This window comes from Stegastes partitus, unplaced genomic scaffold (genome assembly GCF_000690725.1).
Source record: "Stegastes partitus isolate 25-593 unplaced genomic scaffold, Stegastes_partitus-1.0.2 Scaffold125, whole genome shotgun sequence".
Lineage (NCBI taxonomy): Eukaryota > Metazoa > Chordata > Actinopteri > Pomacentridae > Stegastes > Stegastes partitus.
The window spans coordinates 338,807-357,252 of NW_007577856.1; the positions used below are offsets into that span (position 1 = coordinate 338,807).

At 41.9% G+C, this 18,446-nt stretch overlaps 2 protein-coding genes across 2 annotated transcripts; one reads left to right on the forward strand and one right to left on the reverse strand.

The window, feature by feature from the left end:
- Positions 1-1,045: 1,045 nt before the first annotated feature.
- On the reverse strand, positions 1,046-10,264 carry fbxo15 (F-box protein 15). The gene is made up of 9 exons (XM_008278503.1): positions 10,164-10,264; positions 7,307-7,411; positions 6,136-6,360; positions 4,378-4,581; positions 4,151-4,280; positions 3,908-3,990; positions 2,832-2,977; positions 1,629-1,753; positions 1,046-1,312 (listed from the first exon to the last, which is right to left on the reverse strand). The coding sequence occupies exons 1-9, from the start codon at positions 10,262-10,264 to the stop codon at positions 1,046-1,048; spliced, it is 1,386 nt and encodes a 461-aa protein (XP_008276725.1).
- A 6,154-nt stretch (positions 10,265-16,418) lies between these two features.
- cbln2b (cerebellin 2b precursor) lies at positions 16,419-17,777 on the forward strand. The gene is made up of 3 exons (XM_008278505.1): positions 16,419-16,706; positions 17,365-17,484; positions 17,580-17,777. The coding sequence occupies exons 1-3, from the start codon at positions 16,419-16,421 to the stop codon at positions 17,775-17,777; spliced, it is 606 nt and encodes a 201-aa protein (XP_008276727.1).
- Positions 17,778-18,446: the final 669 nt, after the last annotated feature.

The following is an 18,446-nucleotide window of genomic DNA, read 5'->3' on the forward strand; positions in this document are numbered from 1 at the left end:
TATAATACTATTAGAATCAATTAATGAGCTGGTGCAAAAACTATCAGTGTAGCATTCATTAAATGTACATTTAAAACATTAAGAATGTGGAATTTAGACAGCTTTCAGTAATAACAAAACTATAATTAAATGTTCCCATTTTTATTTTTATTCCATCTGTTTCTCTTTATGATGCAGAGACATTACTCGTTAATTATTAATCAGATTTGTAAAATTATTTTTACAAAGTTATGATGCAATGTAAAAATAAAGCCAAAAGCTGCAGTATCTTAATTGGTCACTTGAGACTAGTTTCCAAAAATGAGTCAATCCTCATATAGACTCCCATTAAAAAAATCTATCTTTACAGTAGAAACAAACATGTTTAGAGCCACATATGAAACACAGTTTTAGTCACTAATGCCAATTTCCCTTTCATAACTGTGCAAGAGGTGGATTTTTATATAACTCAGCTGCTTAAATTATTTTAAGCCTTACAGTTGTGGGTGCTGTCTGAGGACAGTTACATGGCCCGGAGACATTTGCATAGCCGGCCACAGCTCTGCTCACGCTGTGTCTTTGCTCATTTTTGTATGAACCAGGAGTTCGGAGTCGGTCTCTGCCAAAAGGGCGATGGTCAGAGCCACTACACTGAACCTTTCAAAAAATCTATAGATGACAGTACAGACGGTTTGTCCATCTTTAAGTCAATGGTGTGGACTAAACCTCTCAATAAAAAAAAACAAAAAAAAACATAAGGCACAAGTATTATAAAATAAGAAATGAGAGGTAGACAAACAGCATCTATTAACTGGTAGAAGACACAGAAAATATACATTTCTAAAAAGGTACAGTACCATACAGTAGGTTTTGAGCTACAATATTCACTTACAAAACAAAAATGAACACTTTCACAACCTGCTGTTACAGAGTGTGGCGCAGCTCTGCGGCTGACCCAGTCTTTCACCTGACAATTTCCCACAAGTTGGACAGCGGCGATGAGCAACCTCAAATATTGAATGTGAAATCTCGCCTTTGATGGAGCAACAACAGAAGAATGGCAGGATCAGTAATCTCTGCCAAAATGCTTGTTGACACTGTAAACGCTCAAATAGACGACTAAACTGACGAGGACAAAGTGCTGCTGGTCCTTTAACCGTACGAGCTCCATCTTCACCTGACTGTCTGAGTCCTGGTGGTGGATCAGGTAGTGCTCACCGTCATAGTCATAAGAAACGGGCGTCTTTTCCAGCGTCATGGCCACGGGAGAAGTGACACAGGTGAAGGGTTTCTTGAATTCATCCAGCAGGGTTAGACTCATGATGCAGCAATTCTGGCAAGAAGGAAACATTTAAACACGTCTTCTCTGTGTGGATTGTTATTGTTGTAATTTTATTGTGGGTCTACTAATAAAAAAATAGTCACATCGCATTATGTCATTCTTTTCCAGCTTGAAAATGTTTATTCAGCCTCTGTCACCTGTAGTCATAACTGTCAAAATGCATGCTAATATGAGCAACTTTAAGTATGTTCTTTTTCCCTTGAAAAACAGAAATGATTTAAGCAGTGCTGTGTTGTTGGCATGCATTTCTTTCTTTCTTAAACATAGATTAAAACAGTGTGGAAGAAGCATATAATACATATCATACCTCCACTGCTCCCTGCAGGGCCTCACACTGCCAGCACAGGGTGGTGCTGCAAGACAGACGAGTGTGCTGCGACAAGTTTGTACTGCTGATGGCAGTAAGCTGGATCAGTCCATCTGAGATCTGAGCTGGTTAAAGACAACAACACACAAGTAAGCCTTTACACAATGAAACACAATGTTGCATGATTAGTTTAAGCTAAAAATCTGTGAGCATCAGGGTGTTGCCAAGTTTCAGAAAATCATGAGATGCAGTTTTGTATCACCTGAATTAAAATCTATGAGCAACAACCTTCGAACACTGTAAATATTTTAGTGAACAAAGCTAAGAAAGGTTATTAAACATTTCAAAGATCCAAAGGCATTCGCAACATATGCGATGTGAAAAAAGGGTAAAAAATACAACTATACATGTAATATTTAGTACTGATGTGATGGAGTGTGTAGTATCCCAGTGTATAGGTGAGTTGTTCAATTTTTCAAAATATAAAAAATTAAAATGTGCATACAGTTTGTCACAGATACTAGGAAACTATATGTAGACATTTTGTATGCTTAGGCCTGCATGGTGGCTGAGTGGTTGACACCATTGCCTAAGCTAGAAAATCCCCAGTTTGCATCCTGGTTAGGACACCCGGGATCTTTCTGCGTGGAGTTTGCATGTTCTCCCTGTGCAGCGTGGGTTCTCTCCGGGTTCACCGGCTTCCTCCCACACAGTCCAAAAAACATGTTGAGGTTAATTGGTGATTCTAAATTGTCCGTAGGCGTGAATGTGAGTGTGCTTGTTTGTCTCTCTGTGTAGCCCTGTGATAGACTGGTGACTTGTCCAGGGTGTCCCCTGCCTTCGCCCTAAGTCGGCTGGGATAGACTCCAGCCCCCTGCGACTCTAGTGAGGATTAAGCGGTATATAGATAATGGATGGATGGATGGATGTATACGCTAAAGAGCAAATACACGAATATGGCTACAGAAGCTTTGTATTCATCAATTCGCAGTATGAGAGATTATTAAGAGATTTTTTAAAAATAGAATAAATTAATACAAGTTTTTCAACCTGTTCTGTCTTCACCTAAAAGATATAATGCATGTGACTCACACGTATTTTATCCAGAGCAACATTTTTAAACGGTCCACACAATACTCTGATGCATGTCTTGCCTGCATCATTCACTTTGTGACTGAGTGATTATGAGTATAAACAGATTACTTCTTCGGCAGAAGAGCTGGGAGAAGCTTCCGGACATGAGCTTGCATACGGTGTTGTGGAGAACAATGTGTAGTTGGTATCCATGGAGACCGCATTCAGGGTCTATGTCATCGAAAGGAGGCTTGACCACTGGCTCCACAAAGGGACTGGAGAAAGAAAAGCATAAGAGTAAATTAAAGTACAGTGAGTGACAGGAACATTAAGAAAAGAAGGCATTTTATTAGGGAGGCATCTAACAGGTTAATTTACTTTTGTGGACTGCAGTCATAATATACTGTAACTGTACTGTGCTCTCATCAGAAACCAGGAGAGGGGGCTATAGCCACGCTGTGCTGAGGTGCAAGACTTGCAATAGATAAAGCAGCATCAGGAATCTTTTGTTGGATTATCAATGAAGCACTTCCAAGACCACAATATGACATAACCTGGATTAGTTTTTATTTTCAGATAGATGGAAAATAAAATACTGAATGGTTTGAGCTAAAGCTTTCCAACCCTTTTTCCTTATGAGCCTTTAAGATGAGGTCTAATGGTGATTGTGCTCATGGCCTGAATATGACAAGAGTTGTGAGCAGTTTAGCTTTCATTCTCAAACTGTTATAGGTTGGTAACCAGCGATCTATCCCAATGATTTTTAATTCAAACTTAACAAAACAGAAGTAAATATCTTCAAACATTTATTCACCTGCTCTCTGTTTTAAGATCTGTGAATGAGTAAATTCAATTGCCATTGTGTCTGGCTAGAATTCAAACCCGCATTTTGCTGCGTCCTCGTGGGAAATTACTAAAGAAAGCTCACTGGTGTAACTGGTCCTGACACATGACAAGAATAACATTCTTTACGTTAAACCCCGACAGAGTGGCATTATTCACCGCTCTGGAGAAACACAAGTGCCGGTGATGCTGACGTGTCAAATCTCACCCCGCAGTGCTTCATACGTGGGTCACAATAGGAGCATCAAGTGAAATCTGTCAGTTATCACGGCCTTTCAATTTGAGCCATAACCATCTGATGGTGATACACGGCACACCGTGTGAACATGTGAGTAAGCGTCGTGTGGTCAAGCGCCACCTACCAAACAGATGATCCCTGAGTGCTTCTTTCCACCAGCTTGTGGAAGTGGAGGGTGAACATGATGAAGGCAACGGAGCTCTGGTCCTGCAAAAAGAGCCATCATTTAAATTCCTTGTAATTTCTCCTGCTGAATCATTTATTCTGGGATTTAAAAAAAAAAAAAAGTACCCATCACACTTGCTCAGCTGGAATAAGCTAATGAATAATAATTTCAAAATGCCATGGTTGCTGGTGAAGTAATTACCCTCCAGACACCGATGATGATGCCAGGCTGTAGCAACTGCAGCTGCACCAGTCTGTCCTGGCCAATGACCTGCGCGCTTTTAGTTAGAGCCTGCATGTCTAACTTTGCCATGAGGGACCTCCAGCCAGGTCTGACGGAGCAAAGCAAAGAAAACTGTTGGTTTTACTGAGAGAAGAGGAGACAGAGACACAGAGAGAGGGCGTAGAGGGGATGCTGGCTGTCTTTACTTCTTTAGGCCGGGGCAGTTGAGGGCTATCCTCCTGACGCCGTGAAGTTGAAGGGTGGAAATCTGCTGGTAGCTGGGCAAGTAGCATCCCGCGCTCCAGCACAGTGTCACAGAAGTCTCGAAGAACTGGGACCGGCTCAGCTCCAAAGTGCTCTCATGCCCTGACTTATCAGTGACCGTCAGTTCCCAGGTGATGTCCAAGTTTCTAGAGGAAGAAAACACAAAATTACAACAGTGCGACTTGCTTCTTGGGGAGGCTGCAAATAAAGCATGCTAGCCGTATTGCGATAGGAGGGAGAGAGCGCTTCAGAGCTTAGCTGCTGGTTCAAACACGAGCTAAGCTGAAATTAACAGGCTCTCTCCTTTTGAGCGGGTAATGGCTCTGTTTATGCTCCTTAATGGCCATGTGAAGACAACAATTGAATTACTGAACAAATATCTAATCCTCTATCCATTTATTTGAATTTAATACAATTGAAATAATTGGGCGGTGTTTGGAAAAGCTGACTGTTGCTTTTTAAATCAGGAAAATTATGAGTTTAATGACTGTTAGATTTCTTTTGTCAGCAGTAGGGAGGAGTATGACTCCATTTAAGCTGTTCTTGCTAATGAAATGATATGCAACGAATGAAATGAAACCGCAGCTGTTGTGATAAATCTCTTGATCCAATTCTGTCTAAACTGTGATTCAGGGCTGCCCCTACTGTGATGCAGCCGGTGTCTCGCTGAGGCGCCATCCAATATCAATTAAGTGGAGGAACAAAGCTAAAAACTGGAGCAGCCCAGGAGGCCTCAGATGACCCAGGGGATTTTACTCTGCACCGTCTCTATGTGTGATGTCTTGTGAAATGATTATTACCAAGGTAAATCGCATGCTCCTCAGTGTCTCTAACAGACAAACCCCCCATAGGGAATTGTCTGAGCTGGTGGGAGGAGGCAGGAAGGGGAAGGTGTGCGTGCGCGTGTGTGTGTGTGTGTGTGTGTGTGTGTGTGTGTGTGTGTGTTGTGGATGAGGGGTTGGAGGGCTAAGCAATTTATTTCAACAATTCAGACAGCCTCTGCAAGGAACACAATTATTTCTACTTCCCCCTCTGTACCACAGCGACTGCCACAGAACTCAAAATTGAGTGCTGCACAGTCTCTAATCAGAGGTTATAAAAACACAGCAGAAACCGCCGTGGAGGTGGTGAGGGAGCTTTCCCGCGCGTGCTGGCATCCCCCTGAGCAGACATCACGTTCAGACAGAGACCTCCTTGCTCACCTTTAATAAGAAAGTGTCATTAAGTGCGATATGAAAAACAAACCATACTTTGCTTTTGATTGCCAGCAGCTTGAACTGTCCTCTACTCTCTACCCTTGAACTTTCTCGACAGCGAGGGCAGATCTCCAAAGTTTTACTGTTTGCTAACCACAAACAGTGGACGGACACTTTACAGAGCTCCTTCCAGCTGAAAAAGAAGCTACTGAACAGATGGCAAATGCAGATTACAGCATGGTGCAGACGGCCGCTTTAACAAGAATAAAATGAATTTATTCAGGATTTCCCATAGAAATAAGGAGGTAAGAGGTTCAAATGCTTGAAAACTGTCATGCTAAGCACTCGATTACCTTAACCAACAAGCAGCACTTGTCGTGTCACTCAAGTGTGAGGTAGGCAAAGTCAAGTGGCAGGTACATTAAAACAAACACCACACCTCCTGCACTTCATCTAAACTGCTTTCCAAATGCCGCTTTTGCTTCGCTCCATCTAGTACTGCACCTGAGGACCTGTTCTGTTTGGCTGGGTAACCCAGTGTAACGGCTGATGTGTCCAAGATGTCTTTTCCACTTGTTCATGTCACGTGCGGCTACAGTCTTGAAGTACAGCCATTTCCAGTAGCCTGCAGCTCCATCCTCCATCCTCAGCAGCAGCTCGTCAATGCACTTGGGTTCCCGCTTTTTCTTCTTGCCAAGCTCCGCTATGTATATCTTCTTCCACAGAGCGCTGCGTTGATGGTATTGGAAGGCAGAGAGAAGTGACAGACTGTGCTTAGTGAACACAACTGAAGAAAGGTAATTAACAAGTGACTGAATTACACAAAAGTCCCTAAAAACCCATCGCAGTGTTTCAAAGTTGCACAAATATGTCACGTATTGTTGACTGCTTATTTGGCTAATGATATGTTGTCTAGCATACTAAAGACACTACATTGGCATGTTAGCAAACTTGATTTTCACTGAAAGGTGTATTTAAACATATGTGGTATGCTCATTTGTAAGTAGTCATTCTAAAACAACAAAATGATTCTTGTTCTTGAATGGATATTTTCTTTAAGTTCCCCTTCAGCCATTGATTAAACTCCTAAAAACTCATCTCTGTGTATCAGAATTACATATTTGGACCATTTTTTCTCATGTAAATAATTTGTTTGTGCGTTAGAATGACTTCAATGTACACTCCTGACTGCTTATTCTGCTTATGATATATCTTCTAGCACATAAAAAAGGAAGAAAACTTTTATCAGAAGGGGCCTTAAGTGTAACGGAAACTTTGCTCTGAACAGTTTAACAATAGACTGTGATCTGTTGCATGTTAATAAATTGACTTTGTTGGAGGTAGAACAATTTGTGGGTAACTGATTTGTCCACTGACAGAACATTGGTCATTAAAAAAGTCAAAACTTCTTCAAATGTGGAAATTTAGTTTTCTTGGACAGTAATTGGCAGACATTTGGTTTTATCGTTGTTAGTCTGACAAAGCAGTCCATTTAAAAGGGTCAGCTTTGGCTCTGGGAAGCTGTGAATAGACTTTTGGATTTCAGCCAAAAACAATTAATAAATTAGTGATAAACCTATAACAGAAAGAATTGCTGTCTGCAACACAACATACTTGTGTTTTTAAAATACCGCTTACGCTTATCTTGCACCGACAAGCCCCGGTTGATACTTACTTATCGTTGGCAAGCTGATGGAAAAGTTTATTGACGTGGCTGATGCTGAAAAGTGCGGAGGCATCCAGGTATGACAGAATCTTAATCAGGATCTCAGATGGCAGTCTACGGAAAAGGTAATTAGACATCACTACAAGGAAGTGACACCAGTGTCTTCACGCCTCCTGTTGTTCAGTTTGCAGACTATGAGACAAATGTGTGCTAAACAAGATACTTGGCAATCTTATCATACACTCCTGGTGATAAAATGAAATTACCTATGTTGATCATTTAGTAGATATTGTAAAACAAAGTGTGAATAACTGAGGTTTTCCAAAGCACTCAAACAAGATTTAATTATATAAATACGAATCGCAATTAAAATGATATTTAAAAAAAAAAAAAAAAAAAGACACTGTTTTCAATTTGGAGATGTCATCCATTTCTGTTAATGAGAAATATTGATCAGGTTTGTCTGGTTGCACCTGTCCTGGTTAATGATGCCACTGCTGCCCAATTAAACCACTTCAGTGAGCAATATTCCTGTTCTAATTAGCTGCCTGGTCTATCACTGACATATCAAAAATCAGATGAAACTACTCCAAGAACAAGATACCGAGTGAATAAATCATATTTGTTGGTGTTTTAACAAGGGGAACGATACATATTCCAGCTTTAAAGTTCAAATTATTCAATTAATTGATTTCTCGCTGACACATGAAGCTACAAACATGCAGAGGTGTTGATTTTTTTGTAAATTCTGGCATTTGTAATAGTGTTGAAAGTGGACAGGATGGATAGGAGTGGCGATAACGCAAGTCGCACTATACTGCCAGTATAGGCCTCATGATATCAACAACCCCTCATCAGCAACAGTTTGATAAATGCTAATTGTTTTGCAAACTAAAATACAGTGTTGAGTCTACAGCCATGGCAGTAGGTCTTTGAGGCAGTAGTTAGGCACAACGATGGTTGTAGCTGTATGCTAACATCAGCACGCTCATGTGCTTGCATTGGAATGCTAATGTGCTGATGTTAAGTAGGTATACTATGTTCAGCATTTTAATTTAGAGTGTTGGCATGCTAATGTTTGCTGATTAGCAGTAAACACAAAGTGCAGCTGAGGCTGAAGGGAATGTTGAACCAGTATTTAATGAGAGATCAGAGGAAAGACACTGAAATTTTGACCCGACGATGCCACTAGATATCTAGAAGGGGGTCAAGAGTTGTGACAAGGGATCCTCTGAGGGAATAGTGCTACAGACAGAATGCCTGTAGCTGTAATCTAAACTATATATTACAGTAATGTGCCAGGGCAACTGAGTTGAGAGTACAAAAAAGAAAAAAAACTTTTAGCGAGAATCTTTAAATAATAATATGGTAAACATGAATAAATAGATCATTTGCTGACTTATGTATCAGCTACATGAAGATTTTTTATGAAAATCGCTTCCTGCCTTAACATGTCTTGGATGTAACTCAGCAACATTGCTTACTCTAGAATATGTGTTTCTCCAGTACTTGCTGCAGCTCATGCACACCAGCTCATGCATGACTCTGTTCAGACACTATAAAGCTACTCTATGCGACGCAATGACAAGTTGTGATATGGAGCAATTCCGTGATGCATGTTTAAACCAGGGCTGCAGGGTGGTGCAGTTGGTAGCACTGTTGCCTCGCAGCAACAAGGTTGCCGGTTCACGTCCCAGTGGGGGCACCGGAATCTTTCTGCATGGAGTTTGCATGTTCTCCCCGTGCAGCGTGGGTTCTCTCCGGGTTCTCCGGCTTCCTCCCACACAGTCCAAAAAACATGTTGAGGTTAATTGGTGATTCTAAACTGTCTGTAGGTGTGAATGTGAGTGTGCCTGTTTGTCTGTCTCTAAGTGTGGCCCTGTGATAGACTGGTGACCTGTCCAGGGTGTCCCCTGCCTTCGCCCTAAGTCAGCTGGGATAGACTCCAGCCCCCCCACGACCCTCGTGAGGATTAAGCGGTGTATAGATAATGGATGGATGGATGTTTAAATCAGAAAATAATTGATAAGAAAAGTCCCGCCTTGCAAGTTGACAGGATTTGTGCCTTTACTTTGTTGTGAAGCCACTTAGGTCTGAATCTGAGTCATTGGTACACTGCAGTATCAAAGTACAAATGCTCAGCCATAGCGTTCACTGTTTCGCTCATGATGTGTTCCTACCCCTATTGCATGCACATGTAAAAAGGTTGCTTCCCCAAAATAAATGACACAAAAGAGAAGAGAGGAGAAAATCACACCTAAATGAGTGTTGACTCAGCGGGGATAATAGTAAATGAGAAAGCATTTATTCTCCTCTACAGGAGAATAAATGTTAGAAATCAATACAGAATGCCTGAGAGCCTCGCTGCATTATACTCCATTATATTTTGAACTGTTGCCAGCAAATTGGTGCCGAAAAATTCACCAGAGCACAGGAAATGAAGTGCCTGACACTCAAAATATCCTGCTGGAAGACCCACAGACCCCGGTCTTTTATTTTATTTTATTTTTCAAATATATATATAAGAGGATGGGGGAAAAAAACGACAGAAAGAGTAGGAATAATTGGTTCTGAATTTAGGAGTGCAACAGTCTGCTGCCTGTCTAACCTGGTGTTTTACTGCTGGATCACCGCCTACATTCAACTGGAAAGAATCAAATAGCTTCATTTGAACATGTAGTGAAGTGTCTTCCACCTGCATTGATTGCTGTTGTGTTGTTATTGTGTTTTGCTGCGATAAATCTTCTTACTTAGAGGGCTGTAAAGCTTTGACTTGCCACCGTTTGTGAACGCAGCCTGGCTAAGGTGCTGAATGCCACACAGGTAGAAAAAAAAATATATATAAGAGCTTGTTCTGACAGATTACCTTTCCATAAAGTTCCGAGTGGACGCTGGAAGTGATTTGTCAGCCCTTTTGGACGTCCTTATCCCCCGCAATCTGGAAACGGCTGCTTTCGGCGCTGCCATTTGTTTTCACTTGTGACAGGTTCGAGGAAGTTTTGAGGCCGTGTAACGTTAAAAGCCTCGTTTGTTTGACAGCGGCGTTTTTGCTAACATTTAAGTATAACGTTATAAATCCCCAAACTTCATAAGTCAACTAAATAAATGGCGTTTTTTTCTACTTTTTTGTAGCCGGAAGCGCAACTGTAGTAGCCTTCCTACCCTGTCCGCGTGCTGTTGCCATGGTGACATCAAGTTCCTTTCACGAGGAGCGGCACATGCGCGTTCACGATAGAAGCAGCGAAAAATTACAATTTTAATCAAAGACTGTATACTGGTTTATTTTTTAATTTCCTCAGTATACAGTCTGTAATTTCTACTCAAATATAAAAATCCAGTTTTATCACGATTCATTTATAATAATAGCTTTTGTACTGTTAGCCTGGTTTTCAAGGCATTGAGGTAAATGTCCATGTGGTGTTTTGAGGTTGTTATAGAGGTATAAACTAAAAGCATTCCCACAACTAGAGAGCCTTCCAGCTTTACAAGTTAGGAAGAATTTGACTAAAGTGTTACAACAACTACCAAAACAAACCAACACTCATCCAGCTCAGACTTTATATAACCCTGCCCCCTCACTGTACACTCACTCCAGGTGAGCCGATCACAAACAGCAACCACCACCAGGTTGGTTAGAGCTGCTTCTACCAACTCTAAAGTGTCTCAGCAACGCACGCCCCATGTTCTGCTGTTAGCTGCAAGAGTGAACACAAGTGTCTTCATGCACTCCCAGCATCGGAGGAACTGAGGAGCCAGTGGATTACTTTTTTTTTTATGGCAGTGTTTCCTCAATAATAGGATTCTTAGTGTTAATGTACTGTGCAGCTAATATAGCATTATGTTTACCTTTGATCCTATGCCCACAGGTCAGAGCTATGTGGACATTGTAAAGCTGACGGTCACTCAGTGATGATGGAAACTTTACAAGGAGCTTGAAACCAATAAGCAAGGACTGTGTGGGGGTAAAATGTTTCCAAATCTCCAGATGTGCTTCACTGCAAACTAAACTCATCAGTTTGTGTCTTTCCTGCTTTCTGTGTTCACATGCCCTGCATATTAATGGAGCTAAATTTCAAATAAAACTGTTTATTTATTTGCATATTTTTCTGTTTGTGTTGTCAGACAACAGAACAATGATATAGGGACTGAAACAAAGCCCTTTAAGACTAAATGCTAACCAGCAGTCACTTCTGAGACACTTTCAGGTTGATTTTTAAAAGGCAACATCTAACAAATTCACCATCCACATGAGCTAATGTGCTATTAATTTGTTTATTTTTCTCTATGCTGTCTATCAGATGCAGAGTTTACTTACTGAAGGGGGCAGAGACAGCAGCAGGTCGGTGTTTCCAGAGCTTCAGACAACCCATTTAGAACATGGTTGAAACCAGGGGTTATGCAGTGATTGTGAAATGAGCCATCTTCTTGCTATTTTGACCTGAAAAACAGAAATATACACTGCTGGGATTTTCATGGATTCAGGGATTTACAACTGACCATACACTGTGTGTTAAAGATGGACACAGCCTCTGGGTCTGAAAAGTGAAGCCAACGTAAAAGGACCCAACAGCCAATAGAGGGCGACTCCTCTGGGTGCAAAAAGAAGTCTGATTGTATCAAAGTGTACAAAAAAGTTATCATGCGTATCATACTTCTGCAAACATTTTCTTTACAAGTTTTTGGACTCAATTGCTGGTTTGAAGGCTTTTCTTTTAATGCAGTGTGATGCTCGTATTATAAGTTATGATCCCATTTATAGCAAAATAGATGAAAAAGCAGTGTTTGTTTTAGGCTGTGGCTACCTTGTGATTGACAGGCGACTACAACTCTTTGAAGGAAGCCAGATCTTACTTATGGTTGCTTTCCTTTCCAAGAGCCATTCAAAAGAACAGCTCATCGTTTTTGGCTGGACTTCAGCAGTGTGGACAGCCATATAAACACATGTGTTTTTCCCTTTCTAACTGGCTGACTGAGTCTGGTGTACCCAGATGCAGCCGCAGCACGATCGTGAATGGAGTGTGTTGTGGGGTTAAGGTCAGGGTAAGGATTGGGAGGGCTGTTTGGAGAGCAGTGTGCAGATGGTTTGTCTGGACCCTTGTTGGCCGAATAAGTGATGAGTGCTGGACTTTTCCCATTGGCCACTGCTCTTTTCAAAATAAATCTGCATGGACAGTGCAGCTCATTGCAATACCCGGTCTATCACATAGCTGACATGTGAGGTGCTTCAAACCTCTGGCCAGTTGTCCCTGGCTAACAAGACAGCCTCCAATCTAAATGAATGGTGAGGGAGCCATACCGGCAATTTTAAGAAGCACCAGGAAATAATGGTATTAATAGAATTAGCAGTCAGTTGTGACAAAAAAATGCATAGAAAGTTTGGTGACTTTGCCCAAAAATAACATTTAGAAATCTTTTTTCCTTGCAGATTATACTTCTGTTTTATGCCGCTGCTGTTCCATCAGTGCAACAACACAGTTGGCTGATATGATTCCTGGTTTGGTTGTTGTAAAGCATGTGACTGGCTTTTCGAGGGAGGGGCGGGATATGCATCATGCAAACGCCACCTTTGACATGACAGTATTCTCTCATAGATTTTCTGGATTCTTGAAATGGCAAATCTTTACTTTAAATGTTTGTGTGTGTTTAGGGAACATCTGTAAATTGCAGTGTCCACTCATTTTCTGCTGCTTTTAGTGTTTGCAACTGTAGTTACAGAAACCAACATGGGTTAAACTCTCCCCTTCTAATCTGTATAAGTCTCTGAATGCACATCGGTCACAGCATCCACCATCAGTAAATTCTTACTCTTTGGAAAACACTGCAGTTAAATTCAGGCACAACCATAAAAGAATGGGTCTCTAGCACTACTTCGTTCCCTTTTCCTTTTTTCGTAGCAAGGAGGCATCGAACAGAATCAGATCATTGTTGAATGTAACATGACTACTTTTAGTCACACTTGGGCTACGAATTTGAACTGACATTTAGGTGCATATTAGAAAGGTGAAACCACACGGCACAATTATTAATTGATTATTTTGAAATCTGTCGAATAAAAACAAAAGGTTTTTGCAGAAGGGTGAAATTATGTGTGTACGGATATACAGACGTTAGATTCGCACACTGACTCGCTTTCATTTCCTGGAGACTCACCTATAACCACATGTATCTAACCCTTATACCAAAAACCTGGATCAAATCATACTCCTAAAATCTGGAGGCTTTTCTGATAAGAAACAGCGAAATGTTAGGCAGAATAAACAGATGTAAATACAACTATACCCACATACACAAAGCTGTCACTGTACACTTTAGCAGGCACAGTACAGCCTGCTATCACCTCTCTCTGGGTTACATATAACTCCTCATCAGGTTGCTAGCCCTGCACTAGGAGGGAGGAACAGACTAGATTGATGCTATTTGTCTTCTTACACATGCTAAAATAGAGGTCACATCTTACTGATGTAAGACAAGCGAGACAAAACACCTTCTCCCTCTCTCTCTTTCTCTCTTCAGAGCTTTTGTTCAGTCCTGCAGTGAGAGAGAAGTCACAAATCAAGCAGTTTGAGCGCCTGACCTCATTTCAAATATGAAGATACAGACTCATTTATAGCTGCGAACAGACAGATGGACTGGCAGACAGATGGACAGGCCAATATTTATTTTAAAGTGGATATTTTAGACCTGATGAAGCATATGGTGGTGTGAGCACACAGAGTGGTCCTCCTTTAATCGTATTTAATGTTATGAATGCTGTTTGCAGCAGAGATATTAAACAGGTACGTAGGCACGTGGAACTACTTTCTTGTGACACAAAAATCACCAAAGAAATTCCATTATCTCAGTCATTAGAGGGATTAAGCGAACACAAACACATGTGTGATGTGTGAAGGAAAGCATTTAACAAAGCAGTCCTTGGCTTTGCATAAGCAGATGGCTCTCTTTAAGACCCATCACATAATCGACCTCCCCGTTCCTGGAAGCCAGTAGGCTCTGCTAGCTGTCAGGGAAAATAACCATAACGCTGTTGTCAGTCTAGCCGATCAGCTTGCCTGATGGAAGTGAAGTCCCTTTCAGGGCAACAGCAGCCCCTGGTATGGTAATGCCATGTAGGCCACATCCCTTTTCCTTGCATGTTCCCCATACTTGACATTTGATGTTTTCTGTAGCTATGTGTCCTTCTGAAGGCCTGGGGACAGTTGTGGCTCTTGGATACCTGATGTCACTCTTCCGCATGGTTTGTCAGTCAGCTCTGACAGTGCTATGTTTGTCAAATCGGACTAAGAACGAAAGGAAGGATTAAGCACGATTAAAATAATGTCTTTTCTTTTTGGACTTTGAATGAGAATCTCAAAAAAACACTTCACATGTTTTGTGTTTATGCCAGAGCTTTTAACGCTAATTCACAGTGACATTCTGTATCTTTACATTTCTTTTATATCCCATGTGTGTGGATGTATTAAAAATACAAAATCCATTCCTGATAAACTGAAAGAAATCCATTATTTTTCCTGCCACTATTTACATGCCCAGATAAAGACACTCTATAAAGTACCTTTCTGTGTAAATATGAGTGCCCTGCATAATGTAGGGAGCCAGCACATCTTTAAGTAGGAAAATGACAGCTCATTAAAGGTCTGACGTGAGGGTTCACCACTTGCGAAGCCCACTCTCAAACCATTCAGAGGTGTGGAGCACTGATAGGGACCCTCCACACAGCTCTCCAAAGGATGATGACATGTCAGGGAGTGAAAAGAAAAAGGCTAAGGGTAGTGCAGAGAGGTGCAGGTCATTCTCTGTGATGGGAGCATCTTCTGAAGTGTTACCTGGTTTCAGCTCGATCATGGAATCTTTGTTGATTTGCAATGTGACCGAATTTGCTGAAATGCGAGCGCACGTGTCTAACAAGCAGAATGGCACCCAGATTTATTATTTTAGTCACTCTAACATTGATTTTTCTATGCACCTCTTATACTGTAAGCAGAAACCCACCCTGCACAATTTAAATCTGCCACTGGATGGCGCACGAGTATCTTTATTGGGCTCATAAAAAGCTCGTTTAAGTCTCAAATTAGTAACATATACATGCATGCTGAATGTACCATGCAACAGCAAGGTTATCCGCTGCAGCCCCTTCATTTCGGATTAATCAGGGAGAGACATGAGAAAACCACAGCATATAAATGACAGACACTGAGAGCAGGTGATCTTTGCCGTCCTTAGGGGCCCCTGAGCTCACAGCATTGAGCTGATTAATATGTAAACAAACCTATTAGTCCACGCATGTGCTCTTAATTGCGGGACACTTCTGGGGAGTCTTGTTGCAGTGGCTACACACAAAGAATGGGCGTGAGTTGTCCCTCGAAAGGGAGCCCAGAGACTCATGCTTTTTTTGCATCAGCGATCTGAGCGCTCAGTTCACAGTCTGGGAGAGACAGCGAGCATACCAGCGGGATGGATAGCACAGGTAGGTCGTGCTTTACCTTTTTCCTCAAAAGAAATGCCGGAAAAGTGCTTGTTTTTATCAAATGTATCAGACAAAGCGAGAATAGAAGACGGTAACACAATTTTGAACATTTTTAATTTGGTGGAAAGTGCTGCGGCGCACAGTTTTACCAGTAAACACTGCGCAGTTGCACAAATAGTTGGTTTCGTCAACAACGGACGATTAGTAAAAGGAATCTCGTTTTCTGCAACGTTTTTGCTTAGATTTTAGTGTTTACTGGTAGGACCCGCTTTTCATTTTACGCACCATAGTCATTTTACGCACGCATCAGACTCTGTAGCATGTCAAGTTCAGTGACTTAACTGTGCAAAATTCCCTTTCTGCTACTGTCTCACATGAAAACTCCAATATTTTCTCTCATATCATCAGGATTTACGACAACAGTTGTCTGAATACTCTCCAAAAATCAACTAAGACGCACAGGAGGGAGGGGAGTCTCAGCCGGAGAGAGTCTGAGTGCGTCTGTGTGTCAGTTTGAGAGAGTGAGGGAGCATCACAGATAGAGGAAGAGAGAGGGGAAGAGAGAAGGGACTAAGTCTGGACCAGGTGATCGAGTACTAACAAACCTCCAAGGGGCTGCTGGGTTGTATCAGTGTGCGCGGGATCAGCGATCCAACCATGGTGCCAGCGCGCTGCCCGGGACCCTGTGCCACCCTGGCACTGGCCCTCCTCTTGGGATGCGGCGTGGCTTTCTGCCTCGGCCAGAACGACACGGAGCCCATCGTTCTCGAAGGGAAGTGTCTTGTGGTGTGCGATTCGAACCCTTCTTCGGATGGAGCGGTCACCTCCTCACTTGGCATTTCAGTCCGCTCCGCTGGGGCAAAGGTGGCTTTTTCTGCCGTGCGTGGAACCAACCACGAGCCGTCAGAGATGAGCAACACGTCTATGACCATCTACTTTGACCAGGTCAGATGTTCACTGAATTTAACACCACCACAGTTTATCAAAAATCTAATGTACATCAGATTTTCCCCAGTACTACGTTTTTAATCATTGTGTTCTTTTGGTGCATTCTGTGTGCCGTGGGTGCGCAAAACTTGTTTAAGGTTACGTTTCGTGGATTTTTTTTTTAATTTTTTATGTTTTACTGTTGACGCTCTGTGTGATCTGAGTATGTATGAATTAAAGAGCACAGTGTTGTTTCTCCCTTGAAAGGGATTCTTCTAATGCTGTGCGTAATTGGCGTGATTTGGAGATGCGCCGCAAAAAAGACCGATCATCCACGCAGGATCATTTATCACATATGCGTCCTGGGCCTCGGCCACGTTTACATATGCCTTGTGTAGCTTTTGATTAGATGTTCAAATAAGTTTTCACGGCTGAGGTCTTTGGACAGCGGCCTGTTATAAGCTACGCATCAAACTGGGAACCTTCCCAAACTGCTACTGAAGCGCAGCCGAAAAATTTGACAAAAAACAGAACCAGGCTCTCTGATACGCCTCTCTGCAGTCACTGCATCGTAGACACAAACAATACATTACCACAAAACCAGCTGTTGTGTTGAGTGAAGCATGCAAATGGAAAAATAGAGCACCGTCTCAGTGTGCGCCTTTTCTGATCACAGGTTTTAGTGAACATCGGCAACCATTTCGATCTCAAAGCAAGTGTTTTCCAGGCACCAAGAAGGGGGATATATAGTTTCAGCTTTCACGTGGTCAAGGTCTACAACAGACAAACCATACAGGTAAGCAATTAGGAGATGGTTGGTCTGCATTTAATGGGATTGGCATTTCAGTGACCCGACATGAGACTCAACTCCAAGCTTTGCTTTCCCTGCAGGTGAACCTGATGCAGAATGATTATCCGGTTATATCAGCATTCGCCGGTGACCAGGACGTTACAAGGGAGGCGGCAAGCAACGGAGTACTGCTGATGGTTGAACGGGAGGACCGGGTCTATCTGAAGCTGGAACGGGGCACCCTAATGGGCGGATGGAAATACTCCACCTTCTCAGGCTTTCTAGTGTTTCCTCTATAATCTAATCGGCGATGATTCACGTCGCACGGGACTCTGCTTAGGTTGAGGAACAAAAAAACACATGCCATTTATTTTTAACTTAAATAACTGTTAGCCAAGGAAGCCGACGAATATCTGTATACCTACACTCGTCCACTATCTAGTCAAATATGAACGTTTCCTTGGAGTTTCATATATTCAAATCCATCAATCAACTTTTACGCAATCTGGATGATTAAACGTATTGACCGGCCATTGGCGTGTGCTTGTCGGGGGACGTGGATTTTTCCTTGCTTGGAAAACAAAAACTTTGCCGACAGACAAACGGGTGTACCTGGGCGAGAAATGGACAAAGGAGAAGATTTGGAGTGGAGGAACTGATGTCCTGGACAGGCCGAGTGTGTTATGCTCTATTTTATGTTTGTATAGCCTTAAAGAATATATGGTTTCCGTCCAAGTGAAGTATATGGAATTATGGACAACCAGAGAAGAAGTGCTTTCACGCCCAAGGCATTTTTTTGCACGAATGGAAGTTTCTTTTTTTTTCTTTTCTTTTTTTTTTTTTCCTTTATGTTTTGTGCTGTCAATGGTGTTGCGTTTGGATGCTGAACATATTGAAAATAAGCCAAATGTAGGCCGCCGACAAGTTTATTTAAAAAAAAAGAGAAAAAAAGGCGACATATTTCAGCC